At 46.0% G+C, this 22660-nt stretch overlaps 2 protein-coding genes across 4 annotated transcripts in view; both read right to left on the bottom strand.

The window, feature by feature from the left end:
• ARMCX1 (armadillo repeat containing X-linked 1) overlaps window positions 1-20313 on the bottom strand; it is a 32817-nt gene extending 12504 nt beyond the window's left edge. Inside the window, exons 1-2 of one of the 3 annotated variants that reach the window (XM_041741414.1) lie at window positions 18770-18906; window positions 8465-8645 (exon numbers count right to left, since the gene is read on the bottom strand). The gene's annotated coding sequence lies outside the window, so the exon portion shown is untranslated. Of the gene's footprint in view, window positions 1-8464; window positions 8646-18769; window positions 18907-20290 lie in introns of those variants that run through there. The other 2 variants (XM_041741416.1, XM_041741415.1) reach the window with 2 other exon arrangements.
• ARMCX4 (armadillo repeat containing X-linked 4) lies at window positions 10654-22454 on the bottom strand. Its single transcript, XM_041741418.1, has 7 exons — window positions 22357-22454; window positions 21788-21858; window positions 20331-20408; window positions 19887-19970; window positions 19509-19600; window positions 17094-19164; window positions 10654-16943 (listed from the first exon to the last, which is right to left on the bottom strand). Exons 6-7 carry the CDS (start codon window positions 19020-19022, stop codon window positions 11013-11015), a joined length of 7860 nt encoding a protein of 2619 aa, XP_041597352.1. The 5' UTR covers window positions 19023-19164; window positions 19509-19600; window positions 19887-19970; window positions 20331-20408; window positions 21788-21858; window positions 22357-22454; the 3' UTR covers window positions 10654-11012.
• Between the last annotated feature and the right edge of the window lie 206 nt (window positions 22455-22660).

Here is a 22660-nt window from a genome sequence, read left to right as displayed (position 1 = left end):
GGAATGCTGCAGCTCTGCCTGAAGGGACTGAATTGATTTGGAAAAGGTAGTAGAAAATTCCATGCATTTTGACAAGCACTGTCAAATAACAATGGAGATCTTGGTGGAGAGGCTAGTATCACTAATATGAGAAAAATGTCAGAACGGTCACAAGTTTCCTAGAGAGAACCAGGGAAAGAGATAACCAATAAAAGCCCTCTTGAGATCATATAAAATTGTGGAGATAAGGAAGACTGTGTGTATATGCCAGGCTGCATCCTCTTAGGAAAATTAAAGACATGGAACAGACTTGAAGGGATTCCCCAAGCCACACAGAGACCCACAAACACAGGGCAAAAGACTCACTAGCACAAATTGCTTAAACACAACCTTTGACCAAGCACTGACTAAATCATAAGCTACTTTGACCCAGGAACAATTTCTAGAAAGCCAAGATTAAAAATAAAATCACAGTCATCCTTGGCAGTCTGAAAGAATGTGTGAATGCCCTAGGCTATATACCTTTTAGGAAGCAATCAGAAAAGAAACCTCTCTGGCTGAATGGAAGAGAAGCAAAATATGTAAACTCACTGAAATGTGAGAGGAGCTACACACATATATAATGATAAAGGGTAAAAATCTAATTGGCTGAGGGAACTTAAGCACAGCCTTTGACCAATAGGTGACTTAAACTAAACCCACAAGTGAAACCTAAGTAGCCAAATTAAAAGATAAAAACAAGGGAGAAAGATCTGCGCTGGGACATCAGAGATGCACACTATGTGTATGTGTGTGTGGAGGGGGTGGAAATAAACTTCACAGAATTAGTCCCACCAAGTCAACAAACAAACAAATGACCAATAAAACAATAATAGTGATCACTGAGAGGAGTATCAGTATCCAGGGTTGCTATACTACCTAAATACCCAGCTTTCAACAAAAGATTAAAATACATACAACAACTGTATATTAAACATAAAAGACAGTATAAATATACTTTGTTGTAACTCTATGTTTTCTATTTGATTTAAAAGACAACTTCATAAAGTAATATGAATAAATCTATGTTGATGTACATACAGTGTATGAAGATATGATTTGTATAATAATTACAATGCAAAGGAGTGGGTAGGGAATGGAGCTATTAAGAGCAAAGTTTTGAAATTAAGTTGGTATTGATCTGAACTCGATTTTTATAAGTTAAGTTGTTCACTGTAATTCCCAGGACAATTACTAAGAGAATATATTTTAAAATATAGTAAAAGAAATGACAAGGAAATGAAAATGGTACACTATAAAATATCTATTTGGCATAAAAGAAGGGAACAGTAGAGGAATAGGAGAAGAAAAAAGACATAAGTCATATAGAAAACAAATAACAAAGCAAAATATGTCACTCAGAGAAAGACAATTATCATATGATCTCACTCATATGTGGAATTTAAGAAACAAAACAGAGGATCATAGAGGAAGGGAAGGAATAAAACAAGGCTAAATCATAGAGGGAGACAAATCATAAGAGACTCTTAATCATAGGAAACAAACTGGGGGTCACTAGAGGGGAGTTGGGCGAATAGGGTAACTGGGTGATGGACATTAAGGAGGGCATGTGATGCAATGAGCACTGGGTATTATATAAGACTAATGAATCACTGACCTCTACCTCTGAAACTAATACGCTATACGTTAATTAATTGAATTTAAATTAAACAAATAAATAAAATGAAAAAATAAAACATTAATGTGAAAAAAGAAAAGAAATAGCAAAACAGCAGATATAAATTATACCTTATCAGTGATTGCATTAAATATAAATGTATTAAACAACTCCTATTTATTTATTTAGATTTTATTTTTAATCAATGTCTACACCCAATGTGGGGCTCAAACTTAACACCCCAAAGATCAAGAGTCACGCTCCACTGACTGAGCCAGCCAGGCATCTCTTAAATACTCCAATTTAAAAGCAGAGATTGCAGGGACGCCTGGGTGGCTCAGTGGTTGAGTTTCTGCCTTCAGCTCAGGGCGTGATCCCAGAATCAGATGAGTCCTGCGTTGGGCTCACCGCTGGAAGCCTGCTTCTCCCTCTGTGTATCTCTCTCTCTTTCTCTCTCTCTCTGTGTGTGTGTGTGTGTGTGTGTGTCATGAATAAATAAATAAATTTCATTATTTTATTTATAAAATAAATCCCATCTTTTGAACAGTTCTCTCTCTCTGTTTCTCACACACATATTAAATAACACATGGGTGCCTATGTCACACGGGATCTGGTGCTCATTGTTGGCACAGTGCAACTTATAACCCTAAGGGAGTGGGGCCTGCTTCTCTCTCTGCCTGTGTCTCTGCCTCTCTCTCTGTGTCTCTCATGAATAAATAAATAAAATCTTTACAAAAAAAATATGATCCAACTATATGGTGCCTACAGAAGACATTCAGAATCAAAAATAGAAATAGGTTGACAATCAAAGGATAAAAAAAGGTATACCATGTGACACTTACCAAAAGGGACCTGGAATGGTTATATTAATACCAGAGCTTTCTCAGCATTCTGTCCTCAGTTTTTCAATCTGGATCCCTTGGTGGGGCTACCTGAGTCACTCTTTGGCTTCAGTTATCATCAAAATACATATCTTTACTCAGACCTTTATTCTGAGCTCTAGATCCATACTTTTCGGGTTTTTAGATCCATACTTTTCAAATAAACACTGAACATCTCCACTTGAAAGTCCCACAGGCAGGCACCTCAAATTCAAATAGTTTAAACCAGATTCATTCCCTTTCCCTCTCAAATCTGCTCCTTCATGTTTGAGAAATAAAAGGGAAGAGAAATGTTAATACCCTTGCTGCTTCATCCTCGACTCCAGATTGTACTCTCTCCCCTATACTACACTGCCTTCAGGGTCAAACAGTTTATGTGTTTCCCAGAAATGGGCCTTTTTTTTTTTTTGAGAAGAAGAACTGCATTTTCATTTTCAAAAAGTGATATTAAACTCTGACTTAGGGGATCCTTCGGTGGCTCAGCGGTTTAGTCCCTGTCTTTGGCCTAGGGTGTGATCCTGGAGTCCTGGGATCGAGTCCTGCGTCAGGCTCCCCGCATGGAGCCGGCTTCTGCCTCTCTCTCTCTCTCTCTCTCTCTCTCTCTCTCTCTCAAATAAGTAAATAAAATCTTTTTTTAAAAATTAAAAAAAAATAAACTCTCACTTATATATGCATGACCCAGCAAGGCCAGTATACCCAAAATCTTAAGCCAAGCCCTGAGCCCTGAGTCTGCTATAACACTAGAATAAGAATCAGGACCTGAGGCCAAAGAGGAACCCAGAACTAGCTTATAAAACTACCTACCTCTCCAAATTATCTGGGAATGTCATTCACTGCTATCCTAGCTTCAGCTCTATCCTTAGAACTTGGCATGAAGGCCCCTTTCTAAATCCCATCTTTTGAACAGTTCTCTCTCTCTCTCTCTTTCTCTCTTTTTCATACACACACATTAAATAACACACGGGTGCCTATGTCAGCACACTCATTGTTGGCACAGTGCAACTTATAACCCTAAACATCTGCACTTTGACTAGTACTGTTTAGACTCCAGGAAAGTGCTTCTCCACATCTGTTTCCCTCTATCTTCTAAATAAAAGGCAACTGTGTCCAATGTCATGAGGATTTCTGGATTGTTCCACTGCTGACCTAAAAGACAAACATTATTTCAGAAGGCAGGGAAGATTCAAGCAGTGGAAGCACTTATGGGAAAGGAAAAACAAGCCAACTTGTCAAAGCCTTCTCAGATACATGAATGCAATAGGTTTCTGTTTAACAAGTTATCATTTTCCAAGTGTCCATTTTCTTGCCTGTCTTTATTTTCCAGTCTGTGGCTCCAAAGATAATAAAAATTTCATGCAGTATCTGCAACAGGTGCATATGGAGGCTAAAGAACATTTCACAATATTAAACAACGCATATTACTCTTGATTTTAGGATGGATAGATTTGAGAGATAGATGATAGATGATAGATAGATGACAGATAGATAGATAGATAGATAGATAAATAATAGATAGATAGATAGATAGATAGATAGATAGATGATAGATATAACATGCATAAAGCATTGTCACAGATTGGATGTTCTAGGGAGCAGATTCTGAGACAAAGAGTAGAGTACAGAAGGTTTACTGGGAAGTGCTCCTGTCATCAACATTTACGGAAGGAAAGGGAAGAAAGCAGCAAGAATGAAAAAAGGGAGAAATCAAATTTTAGGGCACTATCAATGGAATGCCTCAGCATACTTTAGAGTGAATTATGAAGACATACTGAAACTCCAAAACTATCTCAGGTAGGGGCAAGAGGGCTAGGCTTTTATATACAGCATCAATAGTCATTGGATGTGGGCCTCCTTGAGAATGGGATATGATCTGAAACAAGATAACTCTCAGCTGACGCATTCCTGGAAGAGGGCTGGCAGCCAAGGACTCTCTGATGGCAGCATTCCTAACAACCAAAGTAAAAAGGCTTCTATTGCTAAAGGAAGCTCTGGGCAAGGCATTGCAGTGTCCACGACAGTCCACCCCTTGTGCCCCCCAGATCTATTTCACATAAATTCTGGGATCAGCTCTTCCAGGAGTCTGGTGGGGCTCTCTTGCTAAGAGAAACTTAGGACAAACTACAGCCCTCAATACTGCAGCTGGTCTCAAAGCTGCAAATAATCTTATTCTCCTTCTACTAACAATTATAGATCTCCATCAGTCTTAAGGTCTTTGTGGTTTGCCTGGTGGTATGACCCAGACCCTCATTCCTGGTCATCATGGTTTTCTCAGAATGGAGTTGCTATGCTTGTGGATACCCACATACCACGCCCGCCAATCTAAAAACAATGCTTGGGTTTTTCCTCCTTAGCTTGTCAAAAGAGATCTCCCAAGGAGCCACAGGTGTAAGGTGAATGAATGATGCTAGTGCATCAGTGGAGGATCCATTATCCGGAGGATAGGATAGCGGATAGGATACGCTATCATGGAGGATCTGCTCTAGCTGATTGTGCAGGTGCTTGTATCCTCCTGCCCTGCTTGTGCTTGATCCTGTGTACAAAACTTCCATCTGGTTGCTGGGCCTGCCCACTCTTATACCTTGGTTCATCTGACAGAATTCTGTTCATGTTGGGCAGTTCCAGCTTCACAGTCACTTGATGTCTTATGGCTAGGCATTCCATCTCTATCAGGATGCAATAGCATGTGAGAAGCTGTTTTTCAAAGATATAATTCAGGGCACCTGGGTGGCTCAGTGGTTGAGCATCTGCCTTTGGCTCAGGGCATGATCCCGGGGTCCTAGGATCTAGTCCCGCATTGGGCTCCCCACAGGGAGCCTGCTTCTCCCTCTGCCTATGTCTCTGCCTCTGTGTGTGTGTGTGTGTGTCTCAAAAATAAATAAAGTCTTTTTTAAAAAAGATATATAATTTTCCACTGCATATGGCATGGTTTGCTCCAGAACCTATATTCTGGACTAAGCTCTGACTTTCCCACTAGGGCTTATCAAAAATTCCTTGTAGCATCTTTTGGCAACATAGATACCTTTAATACCATAGGGTCTGTCTGTTGTATGCAGCAAGTGGGAGGACTACTTGAAACCACAGGCTGGACCTGCTACAAGACCTTCTCTTGCTCTAGGCTCCACTTGAAGCTAGCAGCTTTTTGTGCCACCTAGTCTATGGGTAGGAACAGTAATTCCAGGTGTGAATCTGTTGTTTCCATAACCCAAAGAAGCCTACCAGGTATTGAAGTTTCCTACTTCATAGGGAAAGTGAAAAATGCAATAACTTGTCCTTTAATTTGGAGGGGATCTCCTGGCATGCCTCCCAGATCATTCAACCTCTAAAACCTGCAATGTAGCCAGCCCATGGATTTTCGTAGGGTTTATCTCCCATCATGTGGAATACATGTGTCTTAACAAGGCTTCCAACATGCTAACCACTTCTTACTCATTTTGATCCAATTAGCATGATATCATCAACACAGTGGACAAGTATATTCAGATGGTCTAGATATTCCCAAACTATATGATAGAAGATGGGAGAGTTAGTAGACCTTTGAGGAAAAACTATAAATACTGTTGTCTGTCCTATATGAATATGAATATTTCCTGATATTTTATTCTGATGGGGATACAAAACCACATTTTCTGAATCAATAGCTAATTACTAGGTACCTAAGGTCATGTTATTCTGCTTTTGTAAGATATTGTATATGACACAGTGGCTGCTTGGTTGAGTTTGCAATAGTCTGTCATCTACCAGGCTCTGTCCACATTTTGCAGGGGCTCAAACTGATGCATTGAAAGTAGATATGATGGGGACCACATTCCAGCATTCTTTAGGTCTTCAAAGGTGGCACAAACTTCTGTCATCCTCCCCCAAGATGCTATATATTTTCATTTGTTATCTTGGCCAAGGATGGTGAGGGCGGTTTCAGAAACTTCTTTTCATCTACAAAGCTCTGGCTCCACAGGCCAAGAAACCAATGTAGGTTTTGTACCAACTACCAAAACGTCTATTCCAATTATACATTCGGAGACCAGGAACATAGGCAGCAGGTAGGTTTGTGGAACCAGTGGAGCCACTGTAAACCCAACACAGGCCAGGAGTCCATTTAATACCAGGCTACCATCCTGCCCTTATTCTAAGAAGGGGGACATGAAGACATTTTAGGTCTGGGTATATCAACTCATAATCAGTGTCCATTAATCCTCAAAATGTTTGGGTATACCTCTTTTTCCTGCAAACAGTCACACGCATAAATGAAAGACTAGAGAAATCATTACTACACACATGTACGGTTCTTCTTCCTGGGCACTCCAACTTCTTTAAACAGTGCGCCCTGGTTCAAAACATGACTTAGGATCAGAACTGAGCAAGGAATTGTAACTTTTTTATTGAGGCACTGTCCCTCAGACTCCTGAGCATCTTTGATTTCTTTCGGTTGTTCACTTTGAGTACAGATTGTTGGCTATTTATTTTCCCCAGGGCACTGTGTTATATTGACCACATGGTCTGCTAACTACCTCCTAACCTATTCACCAGAAGCACTGTGTTCTATTAACCATCCCCAGAGCTCTCTGCAGACCAAGCCCCCCTGCCTATCACTCTGACCCTGCAGTGCATTATGGTATTTGCATCCATCCAAATTCTAATGCTTATGTGCCATCATCCTGCCTCTTTGTTTCAGGCCATCACCATTTCCATCTGTGATTCCCATCCTTTAACATCCTCTTCTACTGTGAGCCCTGGCCTGTAGAGGCAAGCCACCACTGAACTTCTTAGCAATGCTGCCATTCCTCTCACCAGTGCATTCCTTATAGTTTTAGCAAATACTGTGCCCTTTGGGTCCTCTTGCAGAACATAATCATCCAGAGAGTCTTCTGGACATACACAAGTGTATTTATTCTATCATTCCTACTTCTCTGAGTCTTTAATCTTTTCTTCCCCCATCTGCTATGACAACTCTGGCATTTATACTTCACTTAATTCTTTTTTCCCCCATACTTGAAGAAGCCATACTAGTAGTGAGTTTACATGATCTCCTGGGATCTTTCCCAGGTATTTTGGGAGAGAACTCTCAAAACAATTAATTTTCCCTTATTCGATTTTATATTCCAGCTCCGCTGAATATTCTGAGGGAATATTCCGCTGAATATTCTGATTCTGAGGGATCAAGACCCTCAGAATTCAACGCCAACCTTCCCCCTCAGCACTTGCTAGTCTAGTACATGCTGGCTAGGTCCTGTAGTGTCTACTTGGGGTAGTCCCTTTCCTTCTTTCTTAGGCCCAGCACATCCCCAGTGAAGGTATGCTGTGACTTAACCCTATATTTTAAGGCCCAGTGGCCAGGATGGGAAGTGGGGCAGATTCTGAGGAAAATACACATTACCTCACAGCATAAAGGGCTCTGCATGATCAAGCAAGGTAAAGCACTAGCCCTTAATAGGAAGGAGTGGGACACTTCTGAATGCTCAAGGTGTCCAGGAAAATCTGAGGATATAAGATTTCTAGGAATGTCAATCCAGAACTCCCCATCCCATGTGCCAGGGTCCCATTCCTTCCTAACCAGGGCCCTGATCTTGGCATAGCAGACTTGTCTTAGATGGGATTTTAACTTTCTTTGAGGCTTGCTTTCAATAAATCCTGGGCCTGGTCCTCAGATTTCTCTACCCTCTCTGTGGAAAAGACAAGGGCCTCTTTATATGCTACAAATGAAACCCTCCAGGTTTCACATATAGCATTTGTTGATTAATTTAATTTGGCTTCTCATTATTTTTTTTCTCAAAGTCAATCAAGCATAGAAGTAGCTACCTAATTTACTGGCCTTCCTTATACTCAGCATTTCCCACATATTTCTCAAAATTCTGCTACATAGAACCAGCTAATGCATTCCCTTCCACCAGTGCCATCCCAGTTCTAACAATTCCTCTGTCACCTGTTCCAGGTGCTAAACTACTCCACCTACCATCAGTGATGGGGTCCTCATTGCCAGCTGGGTAGAAGGTAATTCATCTCCAAAATTTCACCACAGTGCATGCTTTCCTGAACTACTCCTCATACCAACTGTTGTAAATTGGCTTCCTGGAGAGCAGACTCAGAGTTCAACATGAAGGGCTTTTATTAGGGAATGCTCTTGAGATCAAAATCTGTAGAAGGGAAAAGAAGGAATCACGATTGGACAGAGGGAGAAGTTAAGCTATCCCTTTTGGGGCAAGAAGGCCATGCCAATCAGCCACGGGAAGGAAGTACCCCAGGAAGAGGGTATGACCTTGGGGGAGGTGACTTTCCAGCTGAGGCAATTCCTGAAAAGGGATGACAGCTGAGGGCTGTCTTCTGGCAGTACTCCTAGCAACTAAATAATAACCTCTTTATTCCTGAAGGAGGATTAGGGCAGCAGATTGCACAATCTACCACAAGTGTGACATCATTTTTTTTTCCACTAGAAATTTAGTGGCCATTGAATAACAGAATTGAGAGCAGTTTTACTTTTAAAATGGTGAATAAGATTTAAATTTTCAAACATTTACATTTATAGCTTGAGTTAAATATGTTTAAAATTCTAATTTATATCTTCCAAATATCTGGACATCAATAGGGAAGCCTCTATTTATACTTTTGCTCTAGTTCCCTGAAACACTACAGACAGGCCTTCTTAGCCCAAATCCATCCATTTCCTCTTGGCAAATTATGCAAAAACTCCTGTTGTGTATTATATAAACCTCAAAAACTACAGATAAGTAAAAAAACAGGCAAAATTACCCATTAATCTAACACCCAGAGGACACTAACATTCTCAGAGTATATACCAAAGCTTATCCATAATTTAAATATATACTTTAAAAGTATAGCATGCGCTCTTGCAGCCTATTTTCCTCACTCAAGATTATATGTTGAATTTTTCCTAAGTAAACAAGTGTAGATGCCCATCCTCATTTTCAGTCTCTGCAAGATGTTTCAATGTGTAGACGCACCTTAATTTGTTCAGCCAAGTGCCTATTTTGAAACACTTGGGTCATTCACAATTTTTCACTCTTCAAAACAGTATGAAGACGTACAGCTTTATACAAGCCAGTTATTTGATCATTTTCTGTAAATGAATTTCTACAAGTGGAATTACTGGCTCAAAGAGCATGCACATCTTAAAGGCTTCTGAAACATGTATCCAAATGGACCTGTACCAATGTATGCTCCCACCAGCCCAGCTTGAGAGTGCCCTGCTCACCACCTCCTCACCCTACTCGGGGGTGGGAGAGAGGTGGATCTTCTACAGTATTCATGCCAACACCACTCTCAAGGATTTCATAATGGCCCTGTCTTAATCAATCTTCTAAAAGCAATTTCATAGAAGCACTAAATGTTGTTCTTTTTTCTATTTTCTTATTTCAAAATAATAACTAATGTATTTACTTACATAGACACCAGAGTTGGCCAAGAAAGAGAATGTTTTCCTCTTAAATGCCACCAAGACCCTAAAATAAAATCACCCCTCTCCATATGCCCTCAAGATATGTTCTATCCCTTCTTTGTTCTAAGATATCTCTCACCTCCTTTTTCCCCTTGCCATTTCTTGTGGCCAGTAGTGAAGTCTCATGATTTTATCATCTCATGCCTGGACCATGGCAGTAACTTCCTAACTTGTGTTTCAATCTCCAGTGGCCACTCCTGTCCCCACCCCAACTCTGACCCATCCTGCACACAAATCAGCTACATCCTCTTCCTTTCATTTTCATTCCTTCAGTCACAGAAGGCTTTGGGGTCTCCCAGGGGTGAATGGAGTAATATTCAGACCTCGGTTTAGTAATCATGGATCTTGATGAAGGGGCTCACCCAAACTGAGGGATTTACTTTCCATCATTTCCCTCCCCACACTTGGAACTGCAGGCGGGCCAGCCTCCTCTCTGGAGCAGGATTCCCACCTCCTTGCCTTTCTTTCCACCACTCTTACCTCCTCCAATGCCCTCCCAACCCATTTTTATCCTATCCTTCAATCCCAGTGTATCTAAGTATCCCCCTCCTCCATAAAACTTTGCCTGAGCATGGTGGCCTGCAGAAGCTTCTGTACTGCTCAGAAGGCCATGAGCAGAGGCTCATGGTTTTGTTAGTATAGTTTTGTTTCCATACATCTTGCCTTTCAAAATAGATCATAAACAAGGACAAAGATGTGTCTCTTTTTTTTCTGCTTCAAACACACAATTTTATTTGTAACATAAAAATAGTCTCAAATGTATAAACATAAGTCCACACAAAGGACCAAAAATTACCTTACTTATGAAGAAATCAGGTCAGTTTCTGCTCATGAAGCATACTAAAAATATCTCATTTCAGACAAGGTAATAATCAACACATGTATTTTCAGAACAAGTTTGAATTAGTTTGTTGTTCATAAAGTGATCCAGCTATAGACCGTCACAAGTAACATCAGTTTCGAAGTTATAATGCAATTTAGGATGTGCATTACTTCCAGACTGGAAAACCGAAATATTACTCAGATTTGTTTGGGAACATACAACTAATCAGAGTTTACTTAATAATAGCTCAACTCTTTCTTTCACCTCAGGGTCACTATATTCTGCTGCTAGGACTCGAAGTTTCTTGGCACATGCTTTAGGTCTTTGGAATATGAAATAAAGGGAATTTTTACTGAACTTGTCCTGGGTAAATACTTTTGCTCTTCTTTTAAAGTGGTAATTTATATTTTCAAATAGTGAAAGAGCATTAAGAATATTCTCTTTTGTCTCTTTCTTGTTAAAGATATTAATCAGTGATGTGGGTGCATTGGCAATGAGCAAATCTTTTGTCATGGATGGATTTTTAGAGAAATTCAAAAGCATTCCCAAAATATGGTCTTTAGTTTCTCCACTTCCCACAGTTAACAAACGAAGAAATTCTGAAATATAATTTGTAACCATATGCTGATACTCACTAATAATAGTCAAATGTTTTATCAGTCTTAGTCCAGCTAGCTGTACATTTGAATTCAAGGGATAGGTGACCGTGTCTTCACATACTTGGTTTAAGTATGTCTTTACCTTCCTATGATTTTCTGCAGCCACTGAGATGTTATTCAGTGCATTTAAAGCCTTCTGCCTAACACTGGGATAGGGATTATTGAGCAAACTTTCAATAATTGAGATTCTACCTGCATTACGAATAACTTCATGGGAAAATGGATATTCGGGACTGTTATAAAGTGCATTATTGGCTATTTCATGAATAGAAGGATCTTCAGTCATCTCAATCATGCAAATGAGTTTTTCAAGCTCTCGTGGATCCATATTAGCTTCACGTTTACAGCGACAGGTACAGGGCTGAGTTTTCTCCTCACACCTCATCTGCTTTCTGAGCTCATCTTCAGGTGGGAAGCAGGGCTCATCTGGGTGTGGAAATTTCATTTCTGTCCAGATCATGGCTCCTGCCCATGACCCCATTCCCGCCCCAGGGACCATGGATGGGTATGTGCCTCTTGACTCGGCTGACTTTTTGGCTTTAGTCTTAGGTGCAGATTTGCCCTCACTTCTGTTTTCATTACCATTCCAGAACCAAGACCTTTCATCAACTCCACCAGTAGTTGGTGCCTCAAGCTTATTCTTGGTGCTGACCTTATCTCCAGCTCCACACTCAAAATTGCCATTCCTCTCCCTCTTGGATCTGTACTCATTACTCTTCTCACTCTCAGCCCAAAACAAGGACCTTAAACTGATTTCCTCAATATCAGGGCTGGATGCTCTACTTAGCTCATCCTCATCTACATCCTCATCCACAGACCAGGACCCCATGCAAGGCTCTTCCTCAGCCCCAAGCCTAGACCCTGTAGTGGCTGCATCTCCATCCCAGAGCCAAGACTCCTTCCTGACCTCTGTCCCAGCCCCAGCCTCAGCCCCAGCCCCCACACAGGAATCCATACAGGCCGCCTCTTCAGATCTGATCCAGGACCCAATATTGACCTTATTCTCAGCCCCAAATCTGGAACTAATGATGGCCTTTTCTTCAGCCCCTGATCTGAATTCAATACTGGCCTCATTTTTACCTCCAGGTTTGGACACAATCCCAGCCTCTTCCCCTCTCCTGAACCAGGACTCTGTACTAGTTTCACTCCCAGTCCCAAACCAGGATCTTTCATTGGCCTCCATGTCAGCACTGATCTGGGGTCTTACACTGGCCTGGTGGTCACCAGTCCTAGCCCAGGGCCCTCCACTTGCCTGGTTCTCAGGCCCCAGCTTAGACCCTCTACTGGCCTCGTTACCAGTCTTAGACCCAGCCCAAGTTTTTCCACTAGCCTGACCCGCAGTGCCAGCCTGGGAGCCTTCTCCACTGGCTGCGTCTTGAAATCCAGATTTGGAACAGCTATCAGCCTGATCCCCAGCCCTAGCCCAGGACCTTCCACTGGCCTGACTCCCAGTGCCAGACCAGGACCCACCACTAGACTGGTTTGCAGGCCCTGGATTAGACCCTCCAACAGCCTGGTCCTCAGCCCCAGACCAGAACCCTCCACCACTGGCTTGATCCTCAATTCCAGGTTTGGGACAGCTACTAGCCTGATCTCCAGCCCCAGCCCAAGAACTTCCACTGACCTGACTCCCACTATCAGCCCAGGACCCACCACCGGATGGGTTCATGTGCCCTAGTCTAGATCCTCCAACAGCCTGGCCACCAGCCCCACCCCAGGATCCTCTTGCATTGGCCTGACTCTCACTGCAAGCACAGAACCATCCATTGGACTGATCCTCAGGCCCTAGCCTACATTCTTCACTGGCCTGGTCCCTAGTGCCAGGATGGGAATCTCCAATGGACTGGTCCTTGGGACCTAGCTTAGGCCCTCCTCCAGCCTGGCCCTCATTATCAGTCCAAGACCCTCTTCCACTTGCCTGCTCTTCAAATCTAGGCTTTGTCCCACCATCAGCCTGATCCCCAGGTACAGCCCAGATCCCTCCATTGGTTTGGTCCCTAGAGTCAGCCCAGGATCTTTCACTGGACTGGTCCTCAGGCCCCAACATAGGCCCTCCACCAGCCTGGCCACCAGCCCTAGCCAAAGATGCTTCTACGTTTGCCAGATCCTCAAATTTAGGCTTGGACTCACCACCAGACTGATCACCAGTCCCAGCCCAGGACCCCCTACTGGACTGTTCCATAGTCCCAACCCAGACTCCTCCACTGGCCTGATTCCCGGTGCTAGCCCAGGACCCAACACTGGACTGGTCCACTAACCCTGGCCTAGAACCTTTGTTGGCCTGTTCCCCAGTCCTAGCCCAGGACCCACCACCAGACTGGTCCACAGGCCTCAGCCTGGAACCTCCAGTGACTTGGTCTGCAGTGTCAGACCAGGACTTTTTACCAGACTGGTCCTCAGGCCCCAGCCTAGACCCTACTCTGGACTGGCCATCAGCTCCAGCCCAGGACACATTTTCACTGGCCTGATCCTCAAATCTAGGCTTGGATTCACCATACAGATCACCAGTCCCAACCCAGTACCCTGCACTAGCCTGGTCCATATCTCCAGGCCAGTACCCAATACTAGCCACACTCCCAGCTCTAGCTTCAGCCCAGGACCCTCCATTAGCCTGAATCCCAGCCCCATCCTGAGGCCTTCCACTGGCCTGTTCCTCAGCTCCAGTCCAGGACCCTCCAATGGTATGTTCCCGAGTCCAGGACACCCCACTAGCCTGACCTCCAGCCCAGGGCTCCCCAATAGTCTCGTTCCCAGTGCTAGCCCAAGACCCTCCAATGGCCATGTCCTCAGCCTCTAACAAAGAACCCCCAATGGCCTTGCTCCTAGCCCAGGACTCTTCAGTGGCCTGACTCCCAAACCAAAGCCCCCCGCAGGCCTGGTTCCCAGCTGCAGCCCAGGATGGAAAACCAACTTCATTCACAGCCTTAGCCCCAGCCCAGGACCTCGTATCAGACTTATCACCAGCCCCACTCCAGGACTCAATACTGGCTTCATTCTCATCATCAGCCCAGGACATGCTATTCTCCCAATATCCATCCCTGGCCTGAAACCTAAATTTGATCCATCGCTCAGAAGCAATCCAATCCTCAATACCAATCTCACTCCAGTAATAGTCATGAACCCTAGGCCGAGTCTTTCTGTAGGCCTGAGTGCCTGTCCCACCCCCACTCTCAGGAGTGGCCATGGCCTCAGCCTTGGGCTTTGCATAGGCCTCATCTCCTGTGGCTTCTGCTTCAGACTTGGGGACAGCCTTGTCCTTTTTCTCAGACATGATCTTACTCTGGGAATGAGCCACAGATTGAGGCTGGCCAGAGGCTGTCATATGTGCCCCAGCCTCTACCTTAGACTCAGCATTGGCATTTCCCCTGATCTTACTTCTGGCACCAAGGAGGGCCTCACTCTGAGAAACGGCCACAGCCTGGGGTGAAAAAGAGCCTACTGTATCTTGCCCAGCCCCCACCTTAAAAACCGCATTGAGATTGTCCCTGACCTTATTTCTGGCACCAAGCAAGACTTCACCTTGGGAATTAGACGTGGCTTGGGGTTGGGTAGTGCCTGTTATATCTGTTTGAGGCTGAGTGGAACACATTATATTTGGCCCAGTGCCTGCCTTAGACACAGCACTGGCATTACCCTGGACCTTATTCCTGGCACCAGACAAGGTTTCACCTTGAGAATCAGACACAGCCTGAGCCTGGGCAAAGCTTGTTGTATTTGCTCTGGCCTCTACCTTAGACATAGCATTGGGATTGCCTCTGACCTTATTCTTGACACCAGGCAAGGCTTCACCCTGGGAATTGGCCACAGCCTGGGGCTGGGCAGAGTCCACTGTATCTGGCCCAATCCCTGCTTTAGACACATCGCTGGGGTTGCCCTTGACCTTGCCCTTAGTATCAGCTAGGACTTCATGCTGGGAATTAGCCACAGCCAGGGGTTGCACAGAGCCTGTTGTATCTGTTTGAGGCTGGGAAAAGCCCATTGTATCTGTCTGAATCTCTGCCTTTGACACAGTACTGGGATTGCCCCTGACATTCTCAGTACAAGGCAAAACTTCACCCTGGAAAGTGGCCAAAGCCTTGGGCCAGGCAGAGCCTGTTATATCTCCCCTGGCCTCTGCCTTAGATATGACATTGGAATTACCCCTGACCTTACTCTTAGTACCAGACGAGGCTTCACCCTGGAAATTGGTCACAATGTGTGGCTGGGCAGAGCCCACTGTATCTGGCCCAGTATCTGCTTTAGACACAGTACTAAGATTGCATCGGACCTTACTCTTGGTACCAGGCAAGGCTTCACCCTGGGAATTAGACTCAACCTGGAGCTGGGCAAAGCTTATTGTATCTGTCCTGGCCTCTACTGTAGACACAGCATTGGAATTGCTGCTGACCTTATTCTTCATACCAGGCAAGGCTTCACACTGGGAAGTGGCCACAGTGTGGAGTTGGGCAGAGCCCACGGTATCTGGCCCAGTCCCTGCTTTAGACAAAGCATTAGGATTGCACCTAACCTTATTCTTGATACTGCTCAATGCTTCACCCTGGGAATTGGCCATGGCCAGGGACTGGGCAGAGTCTGTTGTATCTGTTTGAGGCTGAGAAGAGCCCAATGCATCTGCTCTGATTTCTGCCTTAGACAGAGCACTGGGATTGCCCCTGACCTTGTTCTTAGTACCAGATGAGACTTCACCCTGGGCACCGGCCACAGCCTGGGGCGGGGCAAACCCTATTATATTTGTTTCATCTTGGGCAGAACACATCGCATCTGACCCAGTCCCTACCTTAGACACAACATTGGGATTGCCCCTGACCTTGGTCTTATTACCAGACAAGGCCTCACCCTGGGAATTGGCCACAGCCTGGAGCTGGGCAGAACCCACTGTATCTGGCCTATCCCCTGTCTTGGATACAGCATCGGACCTGCCCTTAACCTTATTCTTGATTCTAGGCAAGGCTTTACCCTGGGAATTGGCCACGGCCAGGGACTGGGCAGAGTCTGTTGTATCTGTTTGAGGCTGGGCAGAGCCCACTGAATCTGCCCTGGCCTCTGCCTTAGACACAGCACTGGGATTGCCCCTGGCCTTATTCTTAGTACCAGACACGACTTCACCCTGGGAATTTGCCACAGCCTGGAGCTGGGCAGAGTTCACTGTACCTGGCCCAGCCCCTGCCTTAGACACAGCATTGGACTTGCCCCTGACCTTCTTCTTAGTACCAGGCAAGGCTTCACCTTGGGAATTGGCCACAGCCTGGGGCTGAGCAGAGCTTGTTGTATCTGTTTCACCCTGGACAGAACACATAGCATCTGGCCCAGTCCCTGCCTTAGACACAGCATTGGGATTGTCCTTGACCTTATTCTTAGTATCAGATAAGACTTCACCCTGGACATTGGCCATAACCTGGAGCTGGGCAGAGCCCACTGTATCTGGCCCAACCCCTGTCTTAGACAAAACACTAGAATTGTCCTTGACCTTATTCTTAGTACCCGACAAGGCTTCATCCTGGAAACTGGCCTCAGTCTGGGGCTGAGCAAAGCCTGTTGTATCGGTTTTAGGCTGGGCAGAACATACTGAATCTGGCCCAGTCCCTATCTTAGACATAGCATTGGGACTGACCCTGACATTTTTCTTAGTATTAGGTGAGGCTTCAACCTGGAAATTGGTCATAGCATGGGGCTGGGCAGAGCCCATTGCATCTGGCCCAGTTCCTGACTTAGACATAGCATTAGGATTGCTCCTGACCTTATTCTTGACACCAAGCAAGGCCTCACCCTGGGAATTGGCCATAGTCTGAGGCTGACCACAGGTCTTTGGTTCTGCCTTAGCCCCTGACCTAGAAATGGCACTAGGATCACTCTCGCCATCAACCCTGGAATCAGGTAAAGCATCATCTTGGGTCTTGGTCCCAACCTGAGGTTGCACACACATTTTCATTTCTATCCCAACTCCTGCTTTACACTTGCTTTTGGCTTTTCTCCTAGCCTTACCTCTAGTACCAGGTAAGGTCTCAACCTGGCTCTTGGTGGCAGCCTGAGACTGTGCCTTTGTGTCTGTTCCAAGCCCTTCCTTAGACATGGTACTGGCACTACCTTTAGCCTTAATCCCGCCATCAGGTAATGCATCAACCTGGACGGTGGCCAGAGTCTGAGGCTGTGTACAGAGCTCAACATCTGTCCCAGCCCCCATCTTAGACATGGCATTGGCATTGTCTCTGGTCTTAATCCTGGCATCAGGCAAGGCCTCAGCCTGGGAATTGGCCTTCAAGTTTGCCCTGGCCCCTGTTATCGACATAGCATTGCAATTGCCTCTACCTTTAACCCTGGCATCAGGCATAGCCTTAGCCTGAGCACTGGCTATAGCTTGAGTTTGAGCAGTAGCTCTCATGTTAGCGCCAGTCATTGCCTTAGATGTGACATTGGTATTTCCCTTGTCATCAACCCTGGCACCAAACACTGCCTCAGCCTGTTTCTTGGCCACAGTCTGAGGTTGTGTAGAAATTCTCATATCTGCTCCTGCCCTTGCCTTACACATGGCATTGGTATTACCCCCAGAATCAACCTTTGCCCCAAGCATAGCCTCAGCCTCACTCTTAGCTATAATCTGAGGCTGGGCTGAAACCCTTGTGTCTGCTCTAGACTCTGCCCAAGACCCGGTTTTGTGATTCCCCTTGACCTCAACCCCAGAACCAAGCATGTTGGTGGCCTGGATCTTGGTCACAGCCTGAGATGGTGCACAGAACCTCATGTCCACTCCAACTTCTGCCCTGGACACGGTATTAGGATTTCCCTTAGCATCAACTATGTTACCAGGCCTGGCTTCAGACTGAGACTTGACCATACTCACAGTCCCTTCCAGGGCTCTTTCCTTGGTCTCAGCCACAATTCCAGTCTTATTTATGGCACCCATCTTGGCCACTTCCCTGATCAATCCTAAGGCCTCACTCTGTGTCACCATTACTCTGTTCGTCTCTTTTTCAGCCAGTATACGAGGCTCCACTTTGGTCTGGGTCGTTACTTCTTTCTTGGTCTCTGCCCTGGCAACTGGTGCCCAAGCTTTATCCTTGGTCTGGGTCACAGCCTCTTTCTTGACTACTCTCCCAGCCTCAGAGTCAGTTTGGGTTACAGCCTCTTTCATAGCCACTTCCCCGGCTTTGACCTGGTCCTTAGCCAGAGCCATTGCCTCTGTCATGTCCACTGTTCTGATCACTGCTTTGGCCTCAGATTGGGTCTCTGCCTCTGCCTCTGCCTCAGCCATTGTCTTGGCCTGAGAGATGGCTTTGGGTCTGGCTTTAACAGTGGTGGTAATCTCTACTTCAGCCCCAGCCCTACCTCCTGCTTCAGTTTTTGCTCCAGTCTTGGCCTTGGGGCTAGTCTCAGTCTTCATCCCAACCATGGCTTCACTCGTGGCCAAGGTCTGGTTCTGCACCCCAGCCACAGCCTCCATCTTGACTCTGGACCCATTTCTGCCAAGTCTCCTCACGCTCTGGGCTCTTCCTTTGGTTAATCTGTAAATGTAGTAGCAGGTGCCAGCCCAGAAAACCAGTCCTGCAGTCACCCAGCCCACTTCCTGAATGCGACCCATGTAATGACCCCTACTGAAGACACAAACAAGGTATGAGGACTCAGTCAGGATGGGGAAAGAGGGTGTAGGTCTGGGTGTAGGCCTGTGAGGGCGCTGGTCTTCAGCCACTTAAAGGCCACTACAGCTGCCACTGGAGGTGGACCTAGAAGTGGAGGAAGGAAATGGACTAAAATTTCTCTTCTAATTTTGTGCCTCATACAGATAGGACAGGAAAGTTTAGAAATGATGTGCGTGGTGGGAGAAGAGGATGATGAACAAACTCTCTCTCTCTCCTTCCCTTTTATTTTCTCCCCTCCCATTTTCCCCCAGTGCCCAACAACTATCCCCTAGGGTGCATTCATACACATTTCCTTACACCAAATGAATAATGGAAAACATGACGGGGGGACTGATTATGAATGGGAAAGACAGAGAAGCCCTCAGACCTTGATTTTTACTGGACCTACTCTTGTCACCACTCCCAAAGGTCCCCAGCCTCATACCAACCTGTAATGATCAAGGCAGTCCCCTCCTCTTTCTTTCTCTTGATTGGTGATATACCCTAAAGTAGATCTTATTAACCCATGAGATCTGTGGACCTAGAGACAGAGAGACAGACAGACAGAGGGACAGATGGGAGTGGAGATTTTGTTCTTGATGTGACAGGCATATTATCAAACTACCTTTCTATCTCTCTCAGTTCACCCTACTCTCTGTACCAAAATATAAGTGAGAGTGTGGGGTAAGTGACAGGGATGGTGGGAAACGTGGCCAGGAAAGGGAGAGGTTGAGGATACTCCAGACTGGACACTGACCCTACTGGATGCACACTGATCACGACCAACCCACCCTACGACTCTACCCAGGCAGTTCCCATCCTCTTACCAGTCTATACTGATCAGGGGCAATTTCGTCCTTGTTTCTTTGCTTCCAGTAATCTCAAGCCCTACAGCAGACCTGCAGGCAGATCTAAGGACAAGCAAACAAACAGGAAGTAATAGAGACCAAGTCTAAAGACCAAGAACAGACAAGCACCCTGATCCTTGATCCCAAAACCTGCCTTGCCAGAGCCCGTGTCCAGTTTGCTAATGTGTCCCATCTTGAGATGTCTCCTCTCAAGTCTTCTCTCACTCACACTCTGGCCCACCCATACCCCAATATTCCTCCTGTTTCTTGCCCTGAAATCAGCAGGAGATGTAACAACACAGTGGAAATCTGGTAGAGTGCAGGAGGGGCAGAAGTACCCTCCACTGAGACCCTCTCAAGTCTCAGCCACCTTCTGTGCTCACCCTCTTGTTATCCTCAAGTGCTTCCCACCTTCAAACCAACCTTCATGGTTCCAAGCCAGTCTTCCCCTTTCCCTGGCTTCCAGTGGTAAACAGCCCTACTGTAGGCCTACGAGAAGACCTAGGAATAAACAGAGACAAGTGGGAAGATAACTGTTGAGTGCTTGTGGCATCCCAGCATTTAAAACCGGGGTCCCAGGACGCCTGGGTGGCTCAGTGGTTTAGCGTCTGCCTTTGGCTCAGGACATGATCCTGGAGTCCTGGGATCGAGTCCGCATCAGGCTCCTTGCGAGGAACCTACTTCTTCTCCCTTTGCTTATGTCTCTGCCTCTTTCTCTGTATCTCTTATGAATAAATACATAAAATCTTCTTTAAAATTAAAAAAAAATAGGAATGCCTGGGTGGCTCAGTGACTGAGTGTCTGCCTTTGTCCCAGGGCATGATCTTGGGGTCCCGGTGTCGAGTCCCGCATCAGGCTCCCTGCATGGAGCCTGCTTCTCTCTCTGCCTGTGTCTCTGCCTCTCTCTCTCTCTCTCTCTCTCTCCCTCTCTCTCTCTCATGAATAAATAAATAAAATCTTTTTAAAAATCTTTAAAAATAAAATAAAACCGGGGACCCAGTGCCTGCCTTACAAGATCTAGAAACCCACTCTCTGGCAAGCAGAATCTGGGGCTTCCCCAGCACTGAAATGGGCAGTGTGCAAAAGGAAGGCAGGAGAAATAAAAGGGAAGAGACAGGGGCAAATCATTTTAAAGCCACCTGTAGGATTCTAAGGTTTCTCCCAAAAGTCCATCATTCCTTCACCAAGGTACTCAGACAGGTGAGGGAATCTGGAAAACTGGAAAACAGAGAGAGAGATGGAGGCCTCCATCCCCTACTCTAGAATCATACATAGCCTACTGCCATCTACTTCCCCTCAAACCCATCTCTAGGAGTCTCTGGAAGAAGAGACAAGGAGTGAGGGAAGGCTTTTTCTTCTGCAAAATCGCTATCCCTCTGGCAAAGGCTATCTTTAATTAATAATAATAATAATCTTGAATACAACAATTTGTATTTTTGTTAATAGTATCTGAAGGGAGAAAGGAAATCACCCAAAGGAAAGTGTGCTGTCTTTATTGGTCTTCAACCTACAATTTACGTTAAAAATCCTAAGCTTAGGGATGCTTGGGTGGCTCAGTGGTTGAGCTTCTGCCTTTGGCTCAGGTCGTGATCCTGGTGTGATCCTGGGGTCTAGGGATTGAGTCCTGCATTTGGCTCCCTGCAGGGAGCCTGCTTCTCCCTCTGCCTATGTCTCTGCCTCTCTGTGTCTCTCATGAATAAATAAATAAAATAAAATGTGGGAAAAAAGTCCTAAGCTTAGCAAGGAAATGCAGTTTAAGGAAAGTCCCCTAGTTAAAGCCCCACCCCGTATCCCAACCAGACAGCTGCGCCTAAGTTCCTGTCCTAGAGAATTCATCCAGAACTTCAACTGTTCTTAGGCGGAGCTGGGCTCACACTAACCTCCACAGATCCCATGCAGTTTTCTTCTCTCCTTCTTCCCTTGCCTCGCCAAACAGTGCCACACGGAACTACTGTCCATTAGACAGGAGAGAGGAAAGGTACTGAGTGCTTGGACCAGCACCCACGACACAGATCCCAATACTCACGTTTCTGGACCCAGGATCCCGGTTATCAAACGTCCCTCCCTGCCTTCCAAGACGCCACCCCCATCAACTCCATGGTCCAGTCACCAAGGCCCACCATTTTCTCTGTAAACGCCACGGTGGCGGGTCCCTTCTACTGAAACGAACAGGAAACTGGGCGGACGTGTGCGGTCAGCGCGATTAGAGTCAGAGAGGATGGGACATCTCAATCTCAGCCTTTCTCTCTTGAGACACTACCCCCTTCCCCCACCATCCGCCCCGTCGGAGCCCAAGGTTCCCTACCACAGACGTAGGCAAGGGGAGGAGGCTCAGGAAAATCACAGCAAAGGCTTCTGTAACTTAAGCCCGCTTCGTCCCACATCCCCGAACCAGCTACCAGCCGACCGCCGCCGCCCTGGCCTCGCGCACCGGCCCCGGAGCCCTTACCTGCTCCGCTTTCCTCGGGCCTGACGCCAGCCCGCCGGGCGCAGGACACCGGGGAGCAGGTACCCAGACGGGAGTGACGACTGCACCGAAGGCTGCGTCGCTCTGCAGCTCCACGTCACGTGAGCGCCCCGCGTCACCAACGCGCTCGCTCCCCTCCCACCCCACTCCGGCCTGCGGGGAGTTCTACAGGACCCTGCCCCCCACGTGCGCACGCACCAACTACCCCGCCAACCGTCTGGTCTGCGAGCCGGAGCCCTCCGCGCACCGCCCTGTAGCTCAGCTCCCGTCCTCTCCAATCTGAGGA

Source organism: Vulpes lagopus, chromosome X (genome assembly GCF_018345385.1).
Source record: "Vulpes lagopus strain Blue_001 chromosome X, ASM1834538v1, whole genome shotgun sequence".
Taxonomy (NCBI): Eukaryota; Metazoa; Chordata; class Mammalia; order Carnivora; family Canidae; genus Vulpes; species Vulpes lagopus.
The sequence above is the reverse complement of the archived record's forward strand: the minus strand, read 5'-3'. Positions and strand labels throughout refer to the sequence as shown.